This window comes from Pseudochaenichthys georgianus, chromosome 24 (assembly GCF_902827115.2).
Source record: "Pseudochaenichthys georgianus chromosome 24, fPseGeo1.2, whole genome shotgun sequence".
In the NCBI taxonomy this organism is placed as follows: Eukaryota; Metazoa; Chordata; class Actinopteri; order Perciformes; family Channichthyidae; genus Pseudochaenichthys; species Pseudochaenichthys georgianus.
In genome coordinates, this window is record NC_047526.1 from 22,930,286 (window position 1) to 22,948,931 (window position 18,646).

An 18,646-nucleotide genomic window follows, 5' to 3' on the forward strand; every position below is an offset into this window, starting at 1 on the left:
TTAAATAGTATATATATATATATTATAGAGGTAAAATGATGTAGGGATTCACAATTTAGATTAGATTCAACTTTATTGTCATTGCACAACATAGTACTAAGCAACGATATGCAGTTATGAGTGTTCATGGTATAATATAAATATATACATGCCCTATGGCAGATATAAACTGAAGTACACTACCGTATAAGGAGGTATAACCATTATAAACAGCAGTATATAAATTGAATACACTAATAGATCAGGTATACAAATAGAAAGTATAATAAACAATACATAATAAATATTAATATATTATAGACCGTTATTGACGTTTTGAAAATTTGAATAAATGTGGGTATGGTAAAGACAAATGTGGCCAAAGAAGACAAAGTACCAAAGTCAACTATTTTACATAGTTTAGTAGTACATCGGAAATGTATTTGTTTGCATTAGTGTCATCATGTCAGTGTCAGATTTTCCTGACCCAATGCATAACGCCCCCTTTTACTAAATATCCAAATTCCAATATTTTCTGCTGCTTCTGAACGCAGCTTTTGCTTGTCTCCCCCCTGTCCTGAACGCGTCCATTGGACTACAGGGACCACTACTATAAACATATCAAAAGTCGTTGCGCTCGAAGAGGACCACGTCGTAGTTACACACAGCCGAGTTGGAGAACTTTTTGTGACTTTTTTTATGACTTTTGGGCTCCGTGAAAAAACGGAGAAAAAACGTGGGAGTTGGAGCAGCGACAGTTTGTGACTTTTTGTTCTGAAAGTTGCTGCGCTCGTTTGATTCAAGAGTCTCTCGTGGGAACGTATTCAGAAGAAAAACACGATATGAGGATTATCTGCTGGCTTTGAGCTTCAACGCCGTCGAGCAAAGAGGAGTTTCTCCAGCAAGGAGCAGAAAACGTTATGTAGCGAAGGATTTAGGGTAAGTTTTCTTCATGCAACAAAACAAAATCATAACCAGGAGAGTTTTGTTATGCTCTTGGTTGTTTCCAAAACGCCTTGAAGTAGTGAAAAGTCTCAATGCGCAGTGTAACATGTAGGCCGAATGGCCCGGGCCACGTATAGCAGTCAGGGGAACCCAAATATTCTCATGCTAAACCCCCACCCCGTCTCTTTCTCCATATAAACATACATTAAAGTACAGGCAGGGTCTCCTTTCCTCTTGAAAATATGTGTACCACTGAACTGGAGAACAAAGTAAACCTGTAGGTAAACTGAAAGCAGTGTGAAGAGTTACACCTCCAATCACAGCAGGCTACCACGTTATAGTAACAGGTAATGAGGTAATGCTGAAGTATTACAACAGCCATCATGAATTTTGAATATTAATAAACTTGTCTAAAAATACTTTATGGAGGCTTTTGCACAAACCCCCTTAGCACCTAGTTTGGACTTCTCTTTTGGAGGCAATTGACAAAACTAGGCATCACTTGGATCACCTACCTTACTCTATTGTTACACCTAGAAATGACAACTACACACTTAAAACAACCTGTGTCTTTGGTCTTAACAGACGCTTATTGACTGTATTTTAGTGCACAGTGCATGGAGTCATTCAGGTGAAACAAGAGACTTAAAGTAAGACCTGCATATGCATCTGTATGACCTACAACACTTTATTGTTACACCTAGACATGACAATCGCACTCTGACAACCACCTGTGTTAACATACGCTCATTGACTGTAGTTTATTGCACACGTCATGGAGTCATTCAGGTAGAAACAAGAGACTTGGAGCAAGAGCTGCACATGCATCCTTCCCAAAGGTGACTTACATCATGGGTTTAATGGTGATGATGTTATCATTTTTGTTTGCCCTGCTCACACCCTGTACGTGCATGTTTGTGTGAGACTATGTAAAGATGTGTTTGGACATGCACCTTGGACTACCACCATCCATTACTGTACAAAAAAGAAAAAGAAAGGGAAGAGTTCTGTAAAGGGAAATATAGCATAGTTGCAGGAGGTGTGGGCCACACACACACACACACACACACACACACACACACACACACACACACACACACACACACACACACACACACACACACACACACACACACACACACACACACACACACACACACACACACACACACACACACACACACACACACACACACACACACACACACACACACACACACACACACATCTTTATAAGCTCAAAGGCATGCTATGTAAATTATATGGTGCCAAAGCAAGTGGCTCGGGAGTACACACCACTTTTAAAACACTGATGGAGGATTTAAAGGACCAAATGTAAGAGTTGTAGGTTCTGCCTTCGTCCGTGTTTTCATCACTTCATGGTGAGGCTTGTTAATAGTTGAGTCACAAGGCAGTTGGGTTACATTTCTAATACGTGTCTGATAATTTCCACAAAAGCAGTGTCAAATGTTGCCCTCTATGTCCTTCTTTTATATTTAAAAGCTTAAGGAATTTGCTCCTGAAATGTTAACGCTAAGGACCAAAGGCATGTTTTGTTTACGTTGTGCATGGTAAGACTGTAATACGTGTTTACTGCATAATGCGAGGCTGCATGTTTACAGGAAAAGTGGCCATTGTTTGTGTAGCCAGTGGTCATCTGAGTCTAAAGGCCATTTGATTGCTATGTGGGGGGAACACACCTGTAATTTTGGTCAAGGGCTCGCGCTGTAGCACAGAAAGAGAGGGAGGGAGGAAAGTGACTGTTGTTATTGTCGTAGCGGTTTTAAGTGAAGGCCAAGACATGTGCAAAATTCCTTCAAACTCCTGTTATTCTGCAGATAAAAGACGAAGACCTCCTTCCTGTTTCTTACAATTTCAGTGATTCTATTAATACATTAACAAGGGCTTTCTAAAATGATGATAAAATGCTGTTTTTCCTATATTTTGTACCGTTATGGATCTATTATACTTTAGCTATATCATCCTAAACCTTATTTTATTCACCGCATGTCTGACACAATTCATCAAATACAAATTTGACAAACAAGGAATTTTTGGAGTCCTTTGTCAAGCTAAAGTGCCAGAAACCTTTTCGTTTGTGCTTTTGAAAAAGTGACCATTTAATAGTTTTTATCTTAGTAAATTGAAAATATTTAAGTGTTTGTCAGACAAAGCAAGCAACTTGAAGATGTCACATGTGGCTACATGAACATTTGATGGGCATTTTCAAGTTTTCTGACATATCAACAGATTAGTTGCGAATGTCATTAGTTGAGTCTCGAAATGCAATAATTCCTTATGAATGTCATGTTAGTTTTAGCAGCTCTGCTCGAAAAACAAGTAATTATTTATATGAATGACATAAAAACCTGCTTTTAAGGAGCGTCAAAATAAAAACATGTTTTAAAAAAAGGTCCTAATAACTTAAAACAGTTTAATATATAATAATGTGCAAGCTGGGTTTAAGTGTGTGTGTGTGTGTGTGTATATGTGTGTGTGTGTGGCGAGTGTATGCACACTTGCAGAGAGACTTTTGTAAGAGTTGTGCTGTACTCTCTGGCAGCCCGGCAGACAACAACAGAGCAGAGAGCATGCCGCCACATGCCCAACTCTCCCACACTACACCTGAGGCAGCTTCCAGGTGCTGCGGTCGAGTTGTCAATCACAGCTGGTCCCGCCCCCCACAGCAGCACAGACCCCTCTCCTTCTGACTATCCCAGGAGTTAAAAACGGTGACTTTCCCTGTAATGTGGCTCACATATGGTGTAACTGTACACATGTTATAGTATTTTGAGAGGAAGTGTCTCTTCTCTCCTAATAGAGCATCAAGCAGAGATGTTTTCCATTTGATCTCGAGTTTTAAAAGTGTGCATTTTCCTTTTCTCGCGGCCATTATGTGTCTTGGATACAGCCGGATGTAAGCAGTAGCAACCCCAAAGTGTTGTTGCTTTCATAGGCCTGTAAACTGCGAGCTATTGAGGTCCCTGTTAGTGTTAGTGCCTGAGGTTCAGCTGTGAGAAAACACTCAGTGGCTTTTTCATGATGGAGCATGTGTGTGTGTTTGTGTGTGAGGAGCTGTGTATGGTTGTGTGAGTGTGATGTGGTTCCCATGAGGAGGGGGCATGGAAAATGTGAACAGCACCGCGGTTTGGCTTTGGAGCAGACATGGTGGCCGACGCTTGTGTTGCTTTTGTGGAGGTGGAGAGGCCCGCTATCAGCCTCACTGTCCATCACTCTTTCCATCCACCCCCCCCCCCCCCCCCCCTCATCCTGAACAACTGTACCAACATGATAAGAGCCTGAGAAACGCTGGTGTCACACCTCTTTCCCCTGTATCCTGTGTGCTCACTTATCTAAAGCCTTTATTTTATCAATCAGGAGCTGGGACACTCGCACATAAATACACAAACGCTGCACTTTTTCTCTCGGCCATATCTATGAAACTCTCCCGGCCTTCATGTCATCAATCCACAGGTTTCCGAGCCACAGGATCAGTCGGCAGAGCTACTTCATTGTTGGTTTGTAAAACCCTCTTTGATCCTCCCCCCCCCTTCATGTTTTATTGACAGTGTTTACATGGCAATGCCAGCCTGAAACAATGAGCAATACCTTTCTATTGCCGTCACCTGTGGCACAGTTCTGCAGCGATTATTATTGTCTTCAACTCTTTTAGTTTTACGATATTTAGAGTAGGGTGCTTTTAGACTTTCACTATCAGGGCTGCGTCATCTTAGGAAATTCTAAGGCTACTAACTTCCGTACGACTATCGTCATTAGTTGATATTATTTCTCCCAAAAGACCAATTTAAATGTTGTGTTTATCCGAATTGTGCTAATAAGTTTCTTGAAGCATAACTACATACACATATTTCACAGCAAAACAACCAGTTTAATGACAAAGTGACAATACTGTTGGACAATGACATTATTTACTTGTTTAATGGGAGGACAAGTTGATTTTCTTCAACAACATTTGACAGAAAGGCAAACTCTTATTGCATATGCTCATACATTAGATGAGCTAAATGCATTACATGGGCTTTGAATCAGGATTTCATCAGGACTTTCAAATGACCATCTGCAAGAGGAATATATAGTGGATGTTTTAAGAGCACAACTGCAAGAAATTGTTAGATGTTGCATTGATGTTGACTGAAATGTCCTTGAACACATTTTTTATTTTTTGACTATTGTTTTACTTTTCAGTGAAGCTTTGTGATTTCAACTCACAGTTGAACCCCTTTATCTGTACGCAAGTGTGTATCTGTGTGTGAGAGTCACACGTAAGGAAATGGTGTGTGTCTCTGTCAAGATACAGACGAGGCTCCTTCGCTGTCTGGGTGTCACCTCTGTGCGAAAATACAATTACTATTCTTGTTAGCTTGTTTTTACCCTTTTTTTTTTTACATGAAAACACCATAACAGTAACAAAAATAAATGTAACATGACAAACAAATTAAACCGAATGTTTGTTTCATTTTCTTTTGAGACTTTACCCCAGTTAGCATTGTCCTTCATTAAGTGCCCTAAATAGCTGGATAGCAGAGGCTCCTTTTTTTTGTAAGGCACTCTCCAAGTTGCTCTTTTGTGTTGTACCAAAGAACTCGCTCAACCTTTTGGGTTTGTATACGTTCTTCGATGCTGCTTATCTCCAGACGCAGCTCCGACTAACTTTGTGGACCTCAGCGCACATCGACCAGCGAATGGTTGTCTTTTACACAGGTTATGGGTTTAGGATGCAGTCAGTGTGGAGAACAGGGTGGACAGAGAGAGGGCTTTGTCAATCCCGTCAGTGCCTGTTTCACCTGTTTGTACTCCGAAACAACCCTCTTGACTCTCTTTGAGCAAGAGGTGAGAACTTTCCATTTTCCACTGTCATTCCCCAAGTGTTGGAAGTGCTGCACTGTAGCATTTGTCATGCCTGACGCCAAGCTGCTGGCATCAAACATTGTATCAGGTTTGCTCTGTCTTGCAACCCAGATAATATGGCCAATTTTAGACCATAGCGGATCCTTTTCCTTCTCACAGAGTCTTGTTCAACAGCTCCTGAAGGTTCCAAATATATGGGTTGCATATGCTGAAGTGTATTTGCATTTTTCTGTCACCAGTCACAAAGTCTATTCCCTCATAACTGTAGTTCCATGCTCCTCACGTCCCACTTGTAATGCAGACCTGCGCTGAGGAATCACTGTTGAGGAGAAACGTTGTGTGCCACCCCGCATGAAGTCATCTACTGTCCATGGCAGGCAAAACCCCAGAAACAGAACACTCCAGATCTAGCCAACAGAAAACAGCTGGATCAACTTGAGAGACATTTTTCCTCCTGTTGTCAGCACTATTTCTTTTACTCTGATGTGCCAGTACAGGGAGGCATCAGCCAGACCATGGCATCAGCAGCATCATCCTTTACTTCAACATTGTCAACTCTTTGACATACTTCACATTGAACAATTCTTTGCAAGGTGAATCATTCTGTACCATTGTTTCCTGAGTCTCTGTATTCTGTCAGCAGGAGCATGACCATATTGTTTATGCACCTTCAGCAAGATTATTTGTTTTACATCAGAGCTTAATTTTTCTGAGATTGGTAGTATTTCATCCTTACAGTACATTTCTTCATGCTTCTTGTAGTGTAGTCTTTTGGAGTTGCCAACACCTGTTCACACTTTGAAATATCTTTTGTTGTTGTTCATAATGTTCACACTATATCGACCAGAGCTTGTGAAGTCAAGTCTCACAGGTTTGTTGAACATCACTGCCCTGTCATTTTCCATTTCTAGTACAGTCCCTGCTCTTTTCATGGAGGCTTTACTCAACATAGTGGAATGTCAGATGGGACGACATCAGTTTCATTTTGACGATTAGTCTCTCCTATTTTGCAGGAATATACCATCTCCAGACCTCTCTGTTGTCGGCTGTTTCTCGCTGGGAGCTTTCGCCGTTTTTCCTCCAAATATCTTGGAAAGTGATGATTAAATTAATGTAAATGTTAGAGCTCCGGGGCTCGGGTCCAAATAGACACCTCCAGCTTTCGTATGGCTTCCCGTGTTCGAAGACTGGTGGAACTCTGTAGTTACCAGCCGTCCTCTGCTACCATTAATCGATTATAACACAAACTTTTATCTTAGCACAACTCTGTCCCATGTTGGGATACTGTTCAAACCCAAACGTAAACGCCCCACTTCCGGTAACACTTCAGGTTCTTCACAATAAATGTGTGAACATATTAAACATTAAAGGTCACCTATCATGCTATTTTTAGGCAATAGCATAGGTCTCAGATATATAAAATATATAAAAAATATGTCTATGAAGTGTTTTGCTCAAAATACCAAACAGATCACCCATTCTAGCCATGCCTCATATCCCTCTATTTCACTTCCTGTTTCAAAAGTGCTGATTTGGGTATAAAGCTTTAAAAAGACCCGGCAGCTACTGTCTAAACTAAATACTGCGGTGATGAAACGCCATATCATGGATTATCAAGGATTATGTCTGAAACAGTCTGGAGCTCAAAGGCTTTCTCTCTTGCCGGTTATACCACAAGGTGAGTTCCTTTTTATTTCCTGCTTCTTCACACACATGCTCTCCAGTACAGGTTAGCTCTGAGTGTTAGCGATGCTAATGTAAACACCGACCATATTACGTCCAAAACAGTCGGGCATTGTTTCTGATAGCAACGTTTCTGATAGTGCCGTGGGTCTGCATTGCCGATATGATGTCATATCTGGATCAGCTCCGTTGTAGCCCCGTTTTTAGAGATTTGGCTACGAGGAAAAGAGAGGGTTTTATTTTCTGACGCTGCGTGAGTTCCCTGACGCACCGGGGACACACATTTATGTATAAAAGACATACAAAAGTGCATTTTGCATGATAGGTCCTCTTTAACATAAATAAAAAGTGCATGTAAGTTAACACTCTGCTCTGTTTGTGGCTGGCCTTGTGCTCTTAAGCAGAAAACGTTTGTATGTATTTGTGGGTGCAAGTGTGTTTGTGTGTGTGTCTTTGTCTAAGGGATGGAGAGAGGGGGGGGGAAAGATAGCTGGAAAGTGAAAAAGCAGATGCGCTTGTTAGAAACACTGTCTGGCCGCCTGGCTCCACCATCTGTTTGCAGCTGCTAATGTTTGTGTGTGACAGACAGTACGTTTGTGTGTGTGCGTATGTATGTTCAGTCCTGTATTAAAGGCAGCAAGCATACAGTATACCATGGAACGTATATTTAAGTTAATTCCTTTAAGGTGAGGAAACGGAAAGGTAAAGTCTACTGTTTTGTTTCAAGGATAAAAGTACACACACACACACTCCACACAATCCTCTGGCTCAGACGGCTACACACATTGCCAGAGTGTCAGATAACAAAGAGGTGGTGTGTCCTGCTGTCCCTTAGGCATGCTGGGAAAATTATTGCTGTGCATGCACACTCCTTTACTGTATGTGCTGTTTTTAAACTGCAGAGATTGCACAGTTTACCGCCCAGTGAATCTGGCTGCAGGGATCAGTCAGGCGGTCTGATCCAGGGTCAGCTCCCACTGCTACTCAGATAGACTTTGGCTGTATGTGTCCAGGAATGTGTTTAGACTTCAGAGCTGTATTTCCCCAAAACATCTCACTATTGACTGCGCCTGTCTTAGCTCCAGGGTAAGCCAGAAAAGAGGGTTCAAGTCCTTGGAAGACTATTTAGGAACAATCTGACAGAATCTGGCTGTTCTTATTCAGACAAAAGTGAAATATAGTATGTCACATTTTTTTATTCTATTTGGATGAACAGGTGGCTTAGGTACCAGACAAGTAGATTTCCTAGACGACAATTAATCTTATGTGTGAATGCACACTATCCAACATGATAAGTAAAATACTTTTGATCTTTAAGGTATCTTTTTAGCCATTCGTTAAGAAAATAAAAAAAGTTTGCTGCATTTCTGTGATTTATAATTGGAAATGTGTGGTTTCCAGAAAAAGAAAGTACTGTATTTGTCTATATTGTCTGAACAAGCATCCTGAGTCTTTAGATATCTATTGAATTTGAACTCCTACTATTTGATCCAGGCCTGGTTTAAGCTTGTATAGTCCAAGCTGTAAAAAGAGTATGCTGTAGAGGAGTAGTTACGAGCTGTGAAGCACTTAACTCCTTTGTTTTGCTACAGCGCTCATGTGTAACAGGAGGGGAGGAGGAAGGGGTGGTGTTGGTATTTCAGACGGAGACAAACAACAGAGATCAGATTGATTGAGTTACACACGCTACACTTGCGTCCTCAGCTCTTGGCGGACTGCGTCTAATGGTCTTAGCAGTAGGCGACAAAGTGCTGTTTTGTTCCCGCTATTGTGTGGATGTGAATAGAGCAAAGCGACAGACGGGCTGCCCCTGAGAGACGAGGCACACACAGCACCAGACCAGATGCTCTGTTACTGCGCAGATGATCGGGAATAATGTTTTAACAACTTTTCCTTTTATCAATAATGTAGTAAAAATAAACAAATGGGTGATTTCCTGTTGTATTTTGCCTGCAGCTGGTTGTAGTTTGGTTGTATGACGTGACATGGCGGGCTGAAGTGATTGTCACTGCTTGTTTTGGTTTGGTTTAAATTCTCAGGTGGCCTCTGTGTGCTGAGTCCACACCTGAGTGAATAGAGAGATGACTGGCAGAAAAACATTGCACCCTGAGGGGGGGGAAAACCTGTGTCAACATTGTTTTTTCTCTGATTTAATATCAGTCTTTTGTCACCTATCAACACATTTAACAACTGCTCCCATTAGTCACTTTTGCTTGTTGCACCTGTCAAGTGATCTGTCCCCACAGAGCGAGCAGTTTGAAGAGTTAACAATGGAAACCTGTAAGATCCCCCCCCCCCCTCCTTTATGGCAGACGGTGTAGATATTTCTAGCCACTGATCGTATATTGTAGCTGGTTGACTCTATAAACTGAATTGGTTGATAAAGTAATCTCTAGGAATTTGTTCATGTCAAGGGTTTATATTATAAGATGAATACTAGGTACTTCCATGGTCTAAAGCTTAAAGGCAGGGGCATAAGAAGAATATTGTGACACTATCTTGTGTAACATTGGCTAGAGTTTAACGTTCCTCCAAGCTAGGAAGCATCGAGGCAAAGATTTCCTCCCAGAATGAAAGATATTACCCATGGCGGACTCGTGAACATGGCTTTTCTTACGGTAGGCCGTAACCAACTCTGTGCCAATTAGTTAATAAGGAGTGTGTACAAGGACATAAAGCTAAGTACAGTTAGTAGTGAACTGGACATGCTAATGACTGCAGCCTACGTTAGCACAGATGAACGCTCTGTGATCCATCCTTACACTTTGGCTCATGTGTTTTTGTTCTTTGAAAAGTAGAGCCACTCAACTCTTTGAATTCTATATTAATGTCACACGTGAACCATGCACACACACCACTTGCAGGAATACAAGGTTTGGACAATTTCTGTTTCTTGCATGCTAAAAACAAATCTGCTTATTGACTTATGACCTTTCTTATCACCAACTACATAAATTATAACATGCTGGAGGAAATCAATCTGCCATCTTTTGACATTTGATCACGCACAGACAGTTTGATTGAATTGAATCTGACGCCAGTCTGACGGAGCTCACATGTTTGTTTTTGCACATGGAAGCTCACACACGGCTTGATGTGGTTTCCAGTTGAAGTATGCAGGTCTCTGTCATTTGCTTTGACTAGATGGCTCCTGCATGCACATCATGTATCCTGATTTATTAAAAGCATTCCTGTCATTACACAACTTGTCTGCTGGAGAAATGATACACTGTTGTTCACTTTTTTATTTTTTTCACCTTTTCTTGCTGTGACCACACCAGTCCAGAGGGGATGGAGAAGAAACTCAACAAAAGATATGAATGGTTTCATATATATTTAGCCGAAGCTTTCTACCCTGAAAAAGGAAAACAACCTCTTCCCTCAGTTTTCCCTCTCGTTTTCTCCATGCCACAAAATTACAATGTGCAAATTCATAAACGTATATGGTGTTTTTGCACGCTGGAAATAAACACGACGGTCAGGAGAGAATGTTGCTGCAGCGCTGTAGCGGCGTTGAAGCAGCGTTTTTTGTGTCGAGGAGTGGGTTCGGTCCCCAGCTATTGTCCGTCTGTCTGTCTGTCTGGCTTGACTCAACCCCACACTTCCAACCATGCCACTGATTACTAGTTTAGAGTTAACTGCTGTTTGGCCCTTTGTCTAACCTCTGAAAACCTGGTGGGTGTGTGTGTGATCCTGTGTGTTTGTGGTGTGCTCTGTCCATGCATGTCTATGTTTGTACACTACACAGTGAAAGTATGCGTCTTTATTTGTGTCTCTGTGTGCTCTGTAGGCTTGTTGACAGCGATCTCGCGGAGCCTCTGTGCTTGGGACATTTTCTTGAGGAATTTTGGGAAAGGTTTAACCGCCAATCTGTGATGTCACTTCCCCCTATGCCCCGAGTCAGAGGGGAGGGTCAAAGGGGTCGTGGTCCGGGTCAGGTGGCGGCTGGGGTCATATTCCAAAGTCAAAGCTGATTTACTCACCCATTGTAGTCCAATTATGCTCTTGCTGTGGCTGTCTCGGATGCATTCAGGCGTAAGGAATGTGTTACGGCCTCCAAAGGGGCACGGCTGTTACAAAGGTGTGACTCAAATCACACCAAACAACTCGGCTGTAAGTCAGCAGTTTGTAGTCCTTTCATTCAAGACTTGCTCCCTTGTGTCTTTCCCCTCCCGCGCACTCAGCCTCGCCACACACACACACACACACACACACACACACACACACACACACACACACACACACACACACACACACACACACACACACACACACACACACACACACACACACACACACACACACACACACACACACACACACACACACACACACACACACACACACACACACACACACACACACACACACACACACACACACACACACACACACACACACACACACACACCCTTTCCTTCCTTGTGGTGCATACTTGTGTCAGGTGTGCTCTGTTTTTCCAGTCAGGGTAGAGAGGAATCTGGGCTGGGGTCCAAGCTGACTATCAACAGCACATTGCCAGAGCTCGGGACAAGAAGCAACACATCCCCTCCATCTTTGCTCCTCCTCCTTCTCCCTCTCCACTCCTCCCTCAGTGTTCTGCTCTCCTGATCACTGGAACATTGTCATCCTGTATTTTGGTCTTTTTTTATTCTTCAATTTGTGTGCGTTTTTTTTCCTCCATTTTCTCATGTTTTCTATACATTTTCCTCTTTTGTGTTTTCATGTTCACTTGCCCTCCTGAGTCTTTGTAATGGGTTACCACCAGTTTAGTCGGACTGACATTTCCCAGGGTTTCTCTATGGAGAAGAATGTGTTTTACCAGCTTAGAAGGTGTGTAGAGCTGTTGGGGTTTTGAGATGTAGTTCCAGTCTAACAAGGCTACACAGTGGCCACCACCCTTGAAATTACACTGCTTTTATCTATTAATTATACGTTAATTCCTGTCGACAATACCAGCATTATCACTTGGTGGCTTGGCATTTACCCATACACTAGTGTATAGGACATGATGCCACATATGTGTCTATATAAACATAGTAAATACACTTGTGTTTGTGTGTGATTTACTTCAAAGCTCTGTCCTCATACACACACATGAAAGCTTGGAACCAATGACTAACTCATTGATATGTTCAAAGTGTTCTCCAAAGACCTGTGTTAACCTTAAAACCACAGTTTGTGTGCGTGTTGGCCTCTTCCTCACAATGTTGCAGTAATTAACAGTTTTATGTGTTTCAAATTGACACGGTGTGTTTTGTGGCAGTAGCTGACAAACAGTGTGTCTGTGAAAGCATCTGTGCCACCACCGCATGTGTGTGATCTTACACACTACAACACTGTACGCTTCGATGTCTGGCACTGCGCTGCTGTCGGCCAGGGAGAGAGGGAGAGAGGGGAGATAAAAAGGAAAGGAAAGGCCTCCCACACAGGCAGATATGAGACTTAGAAGCTCCATTAGTTCCTCAAAGCCAGCTGCCGGGTTCAGATGGATGTCTGCGCTCGGCTGTTTGATGTCCATTCATCCATAGCCTCACATCTCTGCCTCTGTCTCCCAGCTTTGCCCGCCGCTGGGCCTCACGGGGCTACAGAGAGCGCAGCTGCCATAACTATAGGATAAAGCTGTCTGCTGCTACCGTGTGATTCCTGCCTCTGCTGACAACGTAGCACCGCTGCCCCCATCACCGGAGATTCTGCTGGCCTCGTCTGTTTTTTGTTTCTGCTTGTTTATGGGAGGTAGGCAGGATGATAACACGGAGGAATATGATGTGGGAAGCTTTGATGGGAAGAATGTTTACTGATTAGAGCACTGCTTATCTGTTGCATTCCTGCGGGATCAAATCTGAAAGTTTCGAAAGACTCCACAAAACTATCTGTGGATATTAGTCGAGAGTTTCTTGTTTGGCTAACACTTTTCTTTTTCATCTCTCTCCGCAGCACCTGTTCATCCTCCTCCACCTCCTCATCATCCTCCTCCTCCCCTCCGCACATCTTTGGGAATGGGCCAGCGCCTTGCCAGGGTGCATCTTTCCACCCGGTGGTGTGGCTGGCGTCGTGCGAGAGTGAGGAGGGCAGCGGCCAGGTCATAGAGCCGGCCCACCCCTCTCTCCACTTGCTTGCTCCCAAGTGACTTTTGACCTTTGACTCAGCCGTGACCTCCAGCCAGCCATGCCCTTCCGGCTGAGGCTGCGGCGCACACGGCGCTACAACGTCCTGAGCAAAAACTACTTTGTGACACGGATTCGCCTGTTGGACAACAATGTGATTGAATGCACTCTGTCTGTGGAGAGTACGGGACAGGAATGTCTGGAGGCGGTGGCCCAGAGGCTGGAGCTACGGGAGGTGAGGACCCTTTCATTCTGTGACCCACGTACATGCTTGTGTTAGACTGTTATGCACGTTGATATTTGGACACTTTGGAGGTTTGTTATATCTGGTTATCTCCTTGAACAACACACTGTTAATGTAGCTTTAACAGTTCCTGTAATCATGTTTTGAACACATAAAGACAAGATAACATAACCTTGCAGGTGCTAGAGTTTGTCCAGTTTCACAGCCTTTGACGTACCAGGAAACATCGTTGTAGGGACACATTGACATTTTTAAGGCAATTGAAATGATCTAATTGTAAAGGTATTGAATGTTGACAGAAAATATCAGCAGTTGTCAGCTTTGACACGTACATATTACTATCAGTAGCAGTAGACACAATCATAGTTCAGTTGAATGTTTGTCACACTATTGATAAAATGTCATCTAGATTTTGGCTTATCCATCAATAGAGTATCGCTGAAAATCACAATTCATAAATAAGGGTCAACATTGCCATAAATAGTCTGGCTTTTGGTTGATATCAGACAGAATTATTAAATAAGTGGAGTAGACTTCAAATGTCTGGACCCAGGCCAGCTTTTTGTACAACATTGTCCACAATGTATATACAGAGATAAATAATCTCTAACAATATGTGTGTATAGTCAAAACTATTGGTAATCACCCATATGAAGCACACAGAAAAAACAAGTAAAACATTGACCCTCACACTTTACAGATTGTGTTTCTTTGTGTCTGTGTGTGTTTCTTTGTGTTGGTGTGTGTGTTGGCCACGCGTCTCTCCTCACACCCTGTGTGTGTGTCTCCCTGCTCTGCACTGTCTCTCTCCTGCAGGGTCCTTGTCCGTCTCTAACGAAGCGTGGCTACCTCTGTCCTCTTTTCTCTGCAGAAGAAAGAGATACTGCTCATCCGCCTGTCCCCACTCCCCCTGCTCCTGTCCTTGCTCTCTCTGTGTGTTTTCTCTCCTCCTTTTGATTCTCTTCACTCATTTTCTTTACATTTCCTTCACCAAGGTCTAACTCCCACAGGTATGTTGCTTTGCCTGGGGCTTAGTGTTTGTGTGTGCAGTTGTTTTGCGTGAAAGCAGGGCAGTTTGTTCACAAATACAAATACGTGTGTTCAACTGTGTGTCTGCGCCAGCTGAGTGAGGGAGGGAGGGAGAGAGAGAGGGGCGGTGTGCTTTGCGTTCTGACATAGTGTTGTGGTATTTGCCAGGTGTCAGTGATGTTATAAATAAGGTGATGCGACGCCTCTGCTTAAGCCGCCGTCTGCCCCTATGCGTGCACGCCATCTCAGGACTGTGTGTGTGTCCGTCTGAGTTAGTTGTTTTCACCTTTGTTGCTGTACCGGAGGCCCTGAGTGTGTCTGTTAGCATGTGAGCAAGGAGTGTTTACTGATGAGTGTGTTGGCTCTTGCAGCTGCAGCTTTACGACCTTCTATGCAGTAAAGTCAAAGCTTAAACAGGTATTTGTGATATGATATGAGCACGCATACACACCAATAAAACCTCACCGTTTTCAAAATGTACATGGTCAGCTGTTAATAGTATGGCGGCTAGATCTGTTAAAGAAGTTTGACAAAATTAGAGTAAACTTAAAAAAGTAATTTTGGAGAAAAGGCACATTTTTCAAGTTTTTGAGGAAGCTGCTTGCACTGAAATCACAAATGGCAGCAGTGTCATGTTTCACAACTGACTCGGTCCCAGGTTTTAGATACATTTGTTCTACTGGTCCTTGGCATGCCCATGCATGGGTTGCGAGTATGGTGCCTGTTTTGATGAGTGACACGTGTCCAAATGAACATGACGGGATCTTTAAACCTGCCCCACATCTATAGAATCCAGGATGTTTAGCCTGTTTTGAGATGACTGACTGAAACATCAAAAGTCAAGAAACTGTCCCCAATCAAGTCAATATTTTCTGTCCAACTGTTCCCTTTTTTATGGACCATTGTTTATACAGCTGAATTGCATTTTATTTTTCAAATTGTGTATGAATCTGTAGATGTTGATAGGCAAGAGACATTGTTTTCAAAATAGTTTTAATTTGGTTTTAGTAAGATACCATCATTGCCTGTTTCCCTTCGCCAAGGGTAATCTTGCTGGCATTCAGTGGAGTCTAATATTTATGTTTGATAGAGTCTGGCTGCTGACGTCAAAGGTTTTGATTTGATCTGATTTGGAGGAGAAATATGTGCTTGTTTTTTATTTCAGCTTGTGTATTAATCTCTGCTCAGTTTCCCCAATATATCCTTCATTTTGTTCTCATTTCCCGCCTCAACCTATTATTCTGTATCCCGACAAACCCCCATTTTCCCATCCCAAGAATGAACTGACATTACCATCTCCCGCCTGTCCAACCAAACTATTTCTTCCCATCCAACTTATACAACTCATCATTTCTTTACTTCCTCCTTTTCCAACCTTCACTCTCTTCTTTCATTTCCTCTTTGTCCCTTTCCGTCATCTCCATCCTTTGACCTTGTGCTCCACATTGACCTCCTCCCCCTGTCTCTCTCCACCGACTCTAGACCCATTACTTTGGGCTATGGTTCCAGGGAAAGACCCAGGCCCCGGCCCATCGCTGGGTGGAGCTGGAGAAACCTCTCAAGAAGCAGCTGGACAAGTTCGGAAACGAGCCACTGCTCTTCTTCGGAGTCATGTTCTACGTGCCCAGTGTTTCCCGACTGGAGCAAGAAGCCACCAGGTAAAAAGCGTTTCAAAACAGCACTTATAACTGTCACTCACATACTCTGTGTTTATGTTATAAACTTCAGTTACAACTGCAACACCAGTAGCTTATAATCTTCTTTGCTGTTCATTTGACCCATTGTACATGACACATAGTCTGTTAACTGTAACTCTTTAACATTAGAACAGTTTAAAAAATGTGGATTGAAGTATATGTACACTTACATGTTTTTTAATAGAGCATAGATATAAAACAGGGTTATGTCACACTCTTAATTGTCTTTATAATTGAGATTTTAAATACATTTTACATTAAGTATATTAGTCACAGTCTATGATAGTATTAGCAAACGGTTTCATTTCTGAACTGTCATCTCCCTACTTCGATAGCTAGCTGGTTACCTTCAAGAAAACAGTGGGCAGGAAAGTGGTGACGGGCGTGGATGTCAATCTCATGACCGCCTGAGACTGATGTCATTTCCGACTGATTATCACCCGCAGTGTGTGTGTGTCTGTGTGTAAGAAAGAGTGTGAAGGAGCACGTTAGCTAGCTGTGAACAGGGCGTCCAGGGGTCAGTGTGTAGTGGACAGTCTGCCATCTCAGATTCCTTCTCACAGTCACACACAGACACACACGCTCTGCAGGTCTGCCTCGCACGGAGCTGGTGAATTTGCGGCTTCTGCCTCGCTGGATGTGGGAAAGGTCGATCGCAGGTCACGGCCTGACGTTGTGAGACTGCAGTTAGCTATAAGGTTTGTGTGCGTGCGACAATGTGTGTGAGAGTGTGTTACGCTGTTGGATTTCCTGTTTTTTTTTTACGGAGGCAGGACTGCACACGCTGTTTCAGGGCTTACATAGAAAATAATAAATAATAATCATCATGTATCGGTGACCGGCCCCAGAGACTCACTGTGTGTAGAAGTGTGTGGGTTTCTGCAGGTTCGTTACACAGAAACCAGGATCTGCTTCTAGTAAGGGGATGGTATTACAGGAAACCCCTGCAGTGTGTGTGTGTGTGTGTGTGTGTGTGTGTGTGTGTGTGTGTGTGTGTGTGTGTGTGTGTGTGTGTGTGTGTGTGTGTGTGTGTGTGTGTGTGTGTGTGTGTGTGTGTGTGTGTGTGTGTGTGTGTGTGTGTGTGTGTGTGTGTGTGTGTGTGTGTGTGTGTGTGTGTGTGTGTGTGTGTGTGTGTGTGTGTGTGTGTGTGTGTGATGGGGTTGAAGGGGTTATGATGGGGCCTTAGGGGCAATTTAGGGGACAATGGCTGCCTCTTTTGCTCAAGCCCCCTCTCTTTCTCTTACACTACTTCTACATAGTGTCAACCCTACTCCTTTTTATCAAGAGCAGATCTCCTCATCACTTCAGTCCCACATGTTTACTCTCTTTCTTCGTCCCTTCTTCCCTCTCTCCCTTTTTCTCTCTTTTTTGTGTGTTTGTCAGGAATGTTGGCACAGCCGTCCATCGTAGGAGGCGGACCGCACATTCCTCCCAGCAGAAGTGCTGGGGGTAAAAGGGGAGTTGGGGTGGCGTGGGGGGGTGGTGGTGTCTGGTTTACAAAACACACACACGCACATACTCACATCCACTCACCTCACACACCTCGCATATTCCCCCCAATAATCCTGTGAGAAGCCAGCTGCAGCCCGGGCAGAGGGGTAGTCAGAATACAGCACATTGTAAGAACATACATGCTCCCTGAGGCAAGCTTTTCTAAAAGCCTGGCGCCCTCTTTTCTTCACATCAGGTTGAAAACAATCTTCACAGCTTTTTTGATAAAGTTCAAAACACACCTTTTAATGACCTAGTCCTTATCAAAGGATAACCCATCTTTAAAGTCATCATTTGCTCTTCTACCGTCTGTACTTTGAGGACATCAAATCGGGGAATGATAACAATCACAACTGACTGAAATGTAGATCATTTATTGAGTTAAGGTTGATTTGGGTCGCATCCAGTCGAGCAGATCTTTGTTTTCCCTACACACCTGGTCTGACGGTGGGGGGGGGAAGGGTAGGATTTGGTGAAGGAATGACAGAGGCAAAGAGGAAGACAAGTGGGGACAGAGAAAGTAAAAGTTTGGCTGCAACACTTGGCTTTGGGTTTGTACCCTGGTATGTATGTGGTTTCTGCTCAGTCTACAGATGTTACTG

General features: G+C 43.2%; 1 protein-coding gene across 1 annotated transcript in view; it reads left to right on the forward strand.

Annotated features, from left to right (window-relative positions):
- The first annotated feature begins 539 nt into the window (after positions 1-539).
- Positions 540-18,646, forward strand: part of LOC117439581 (tyrosine-protein phosphatase non-receptor type 14-like) — a 39,414-nt gene continuing 21,307 nt past the window's right edge. The window contains exons 1-3 of the mRNA XM_034075543.1: positions 540-918; positions 13,414-13,818; positions 16,339-16,514. Coding sequence (XP_033931434.1) covers positions 13,645-13,818; positions 16,339-16,514 — 350 coding nt within the window. The 5' untranslated portion in view covers positions 540-918; positions 13,414-13,644. The remainder of the gene's footprint in view (positions 919-13,413; positions 13,819-16,338; positions 16,515-18,646) is intronic.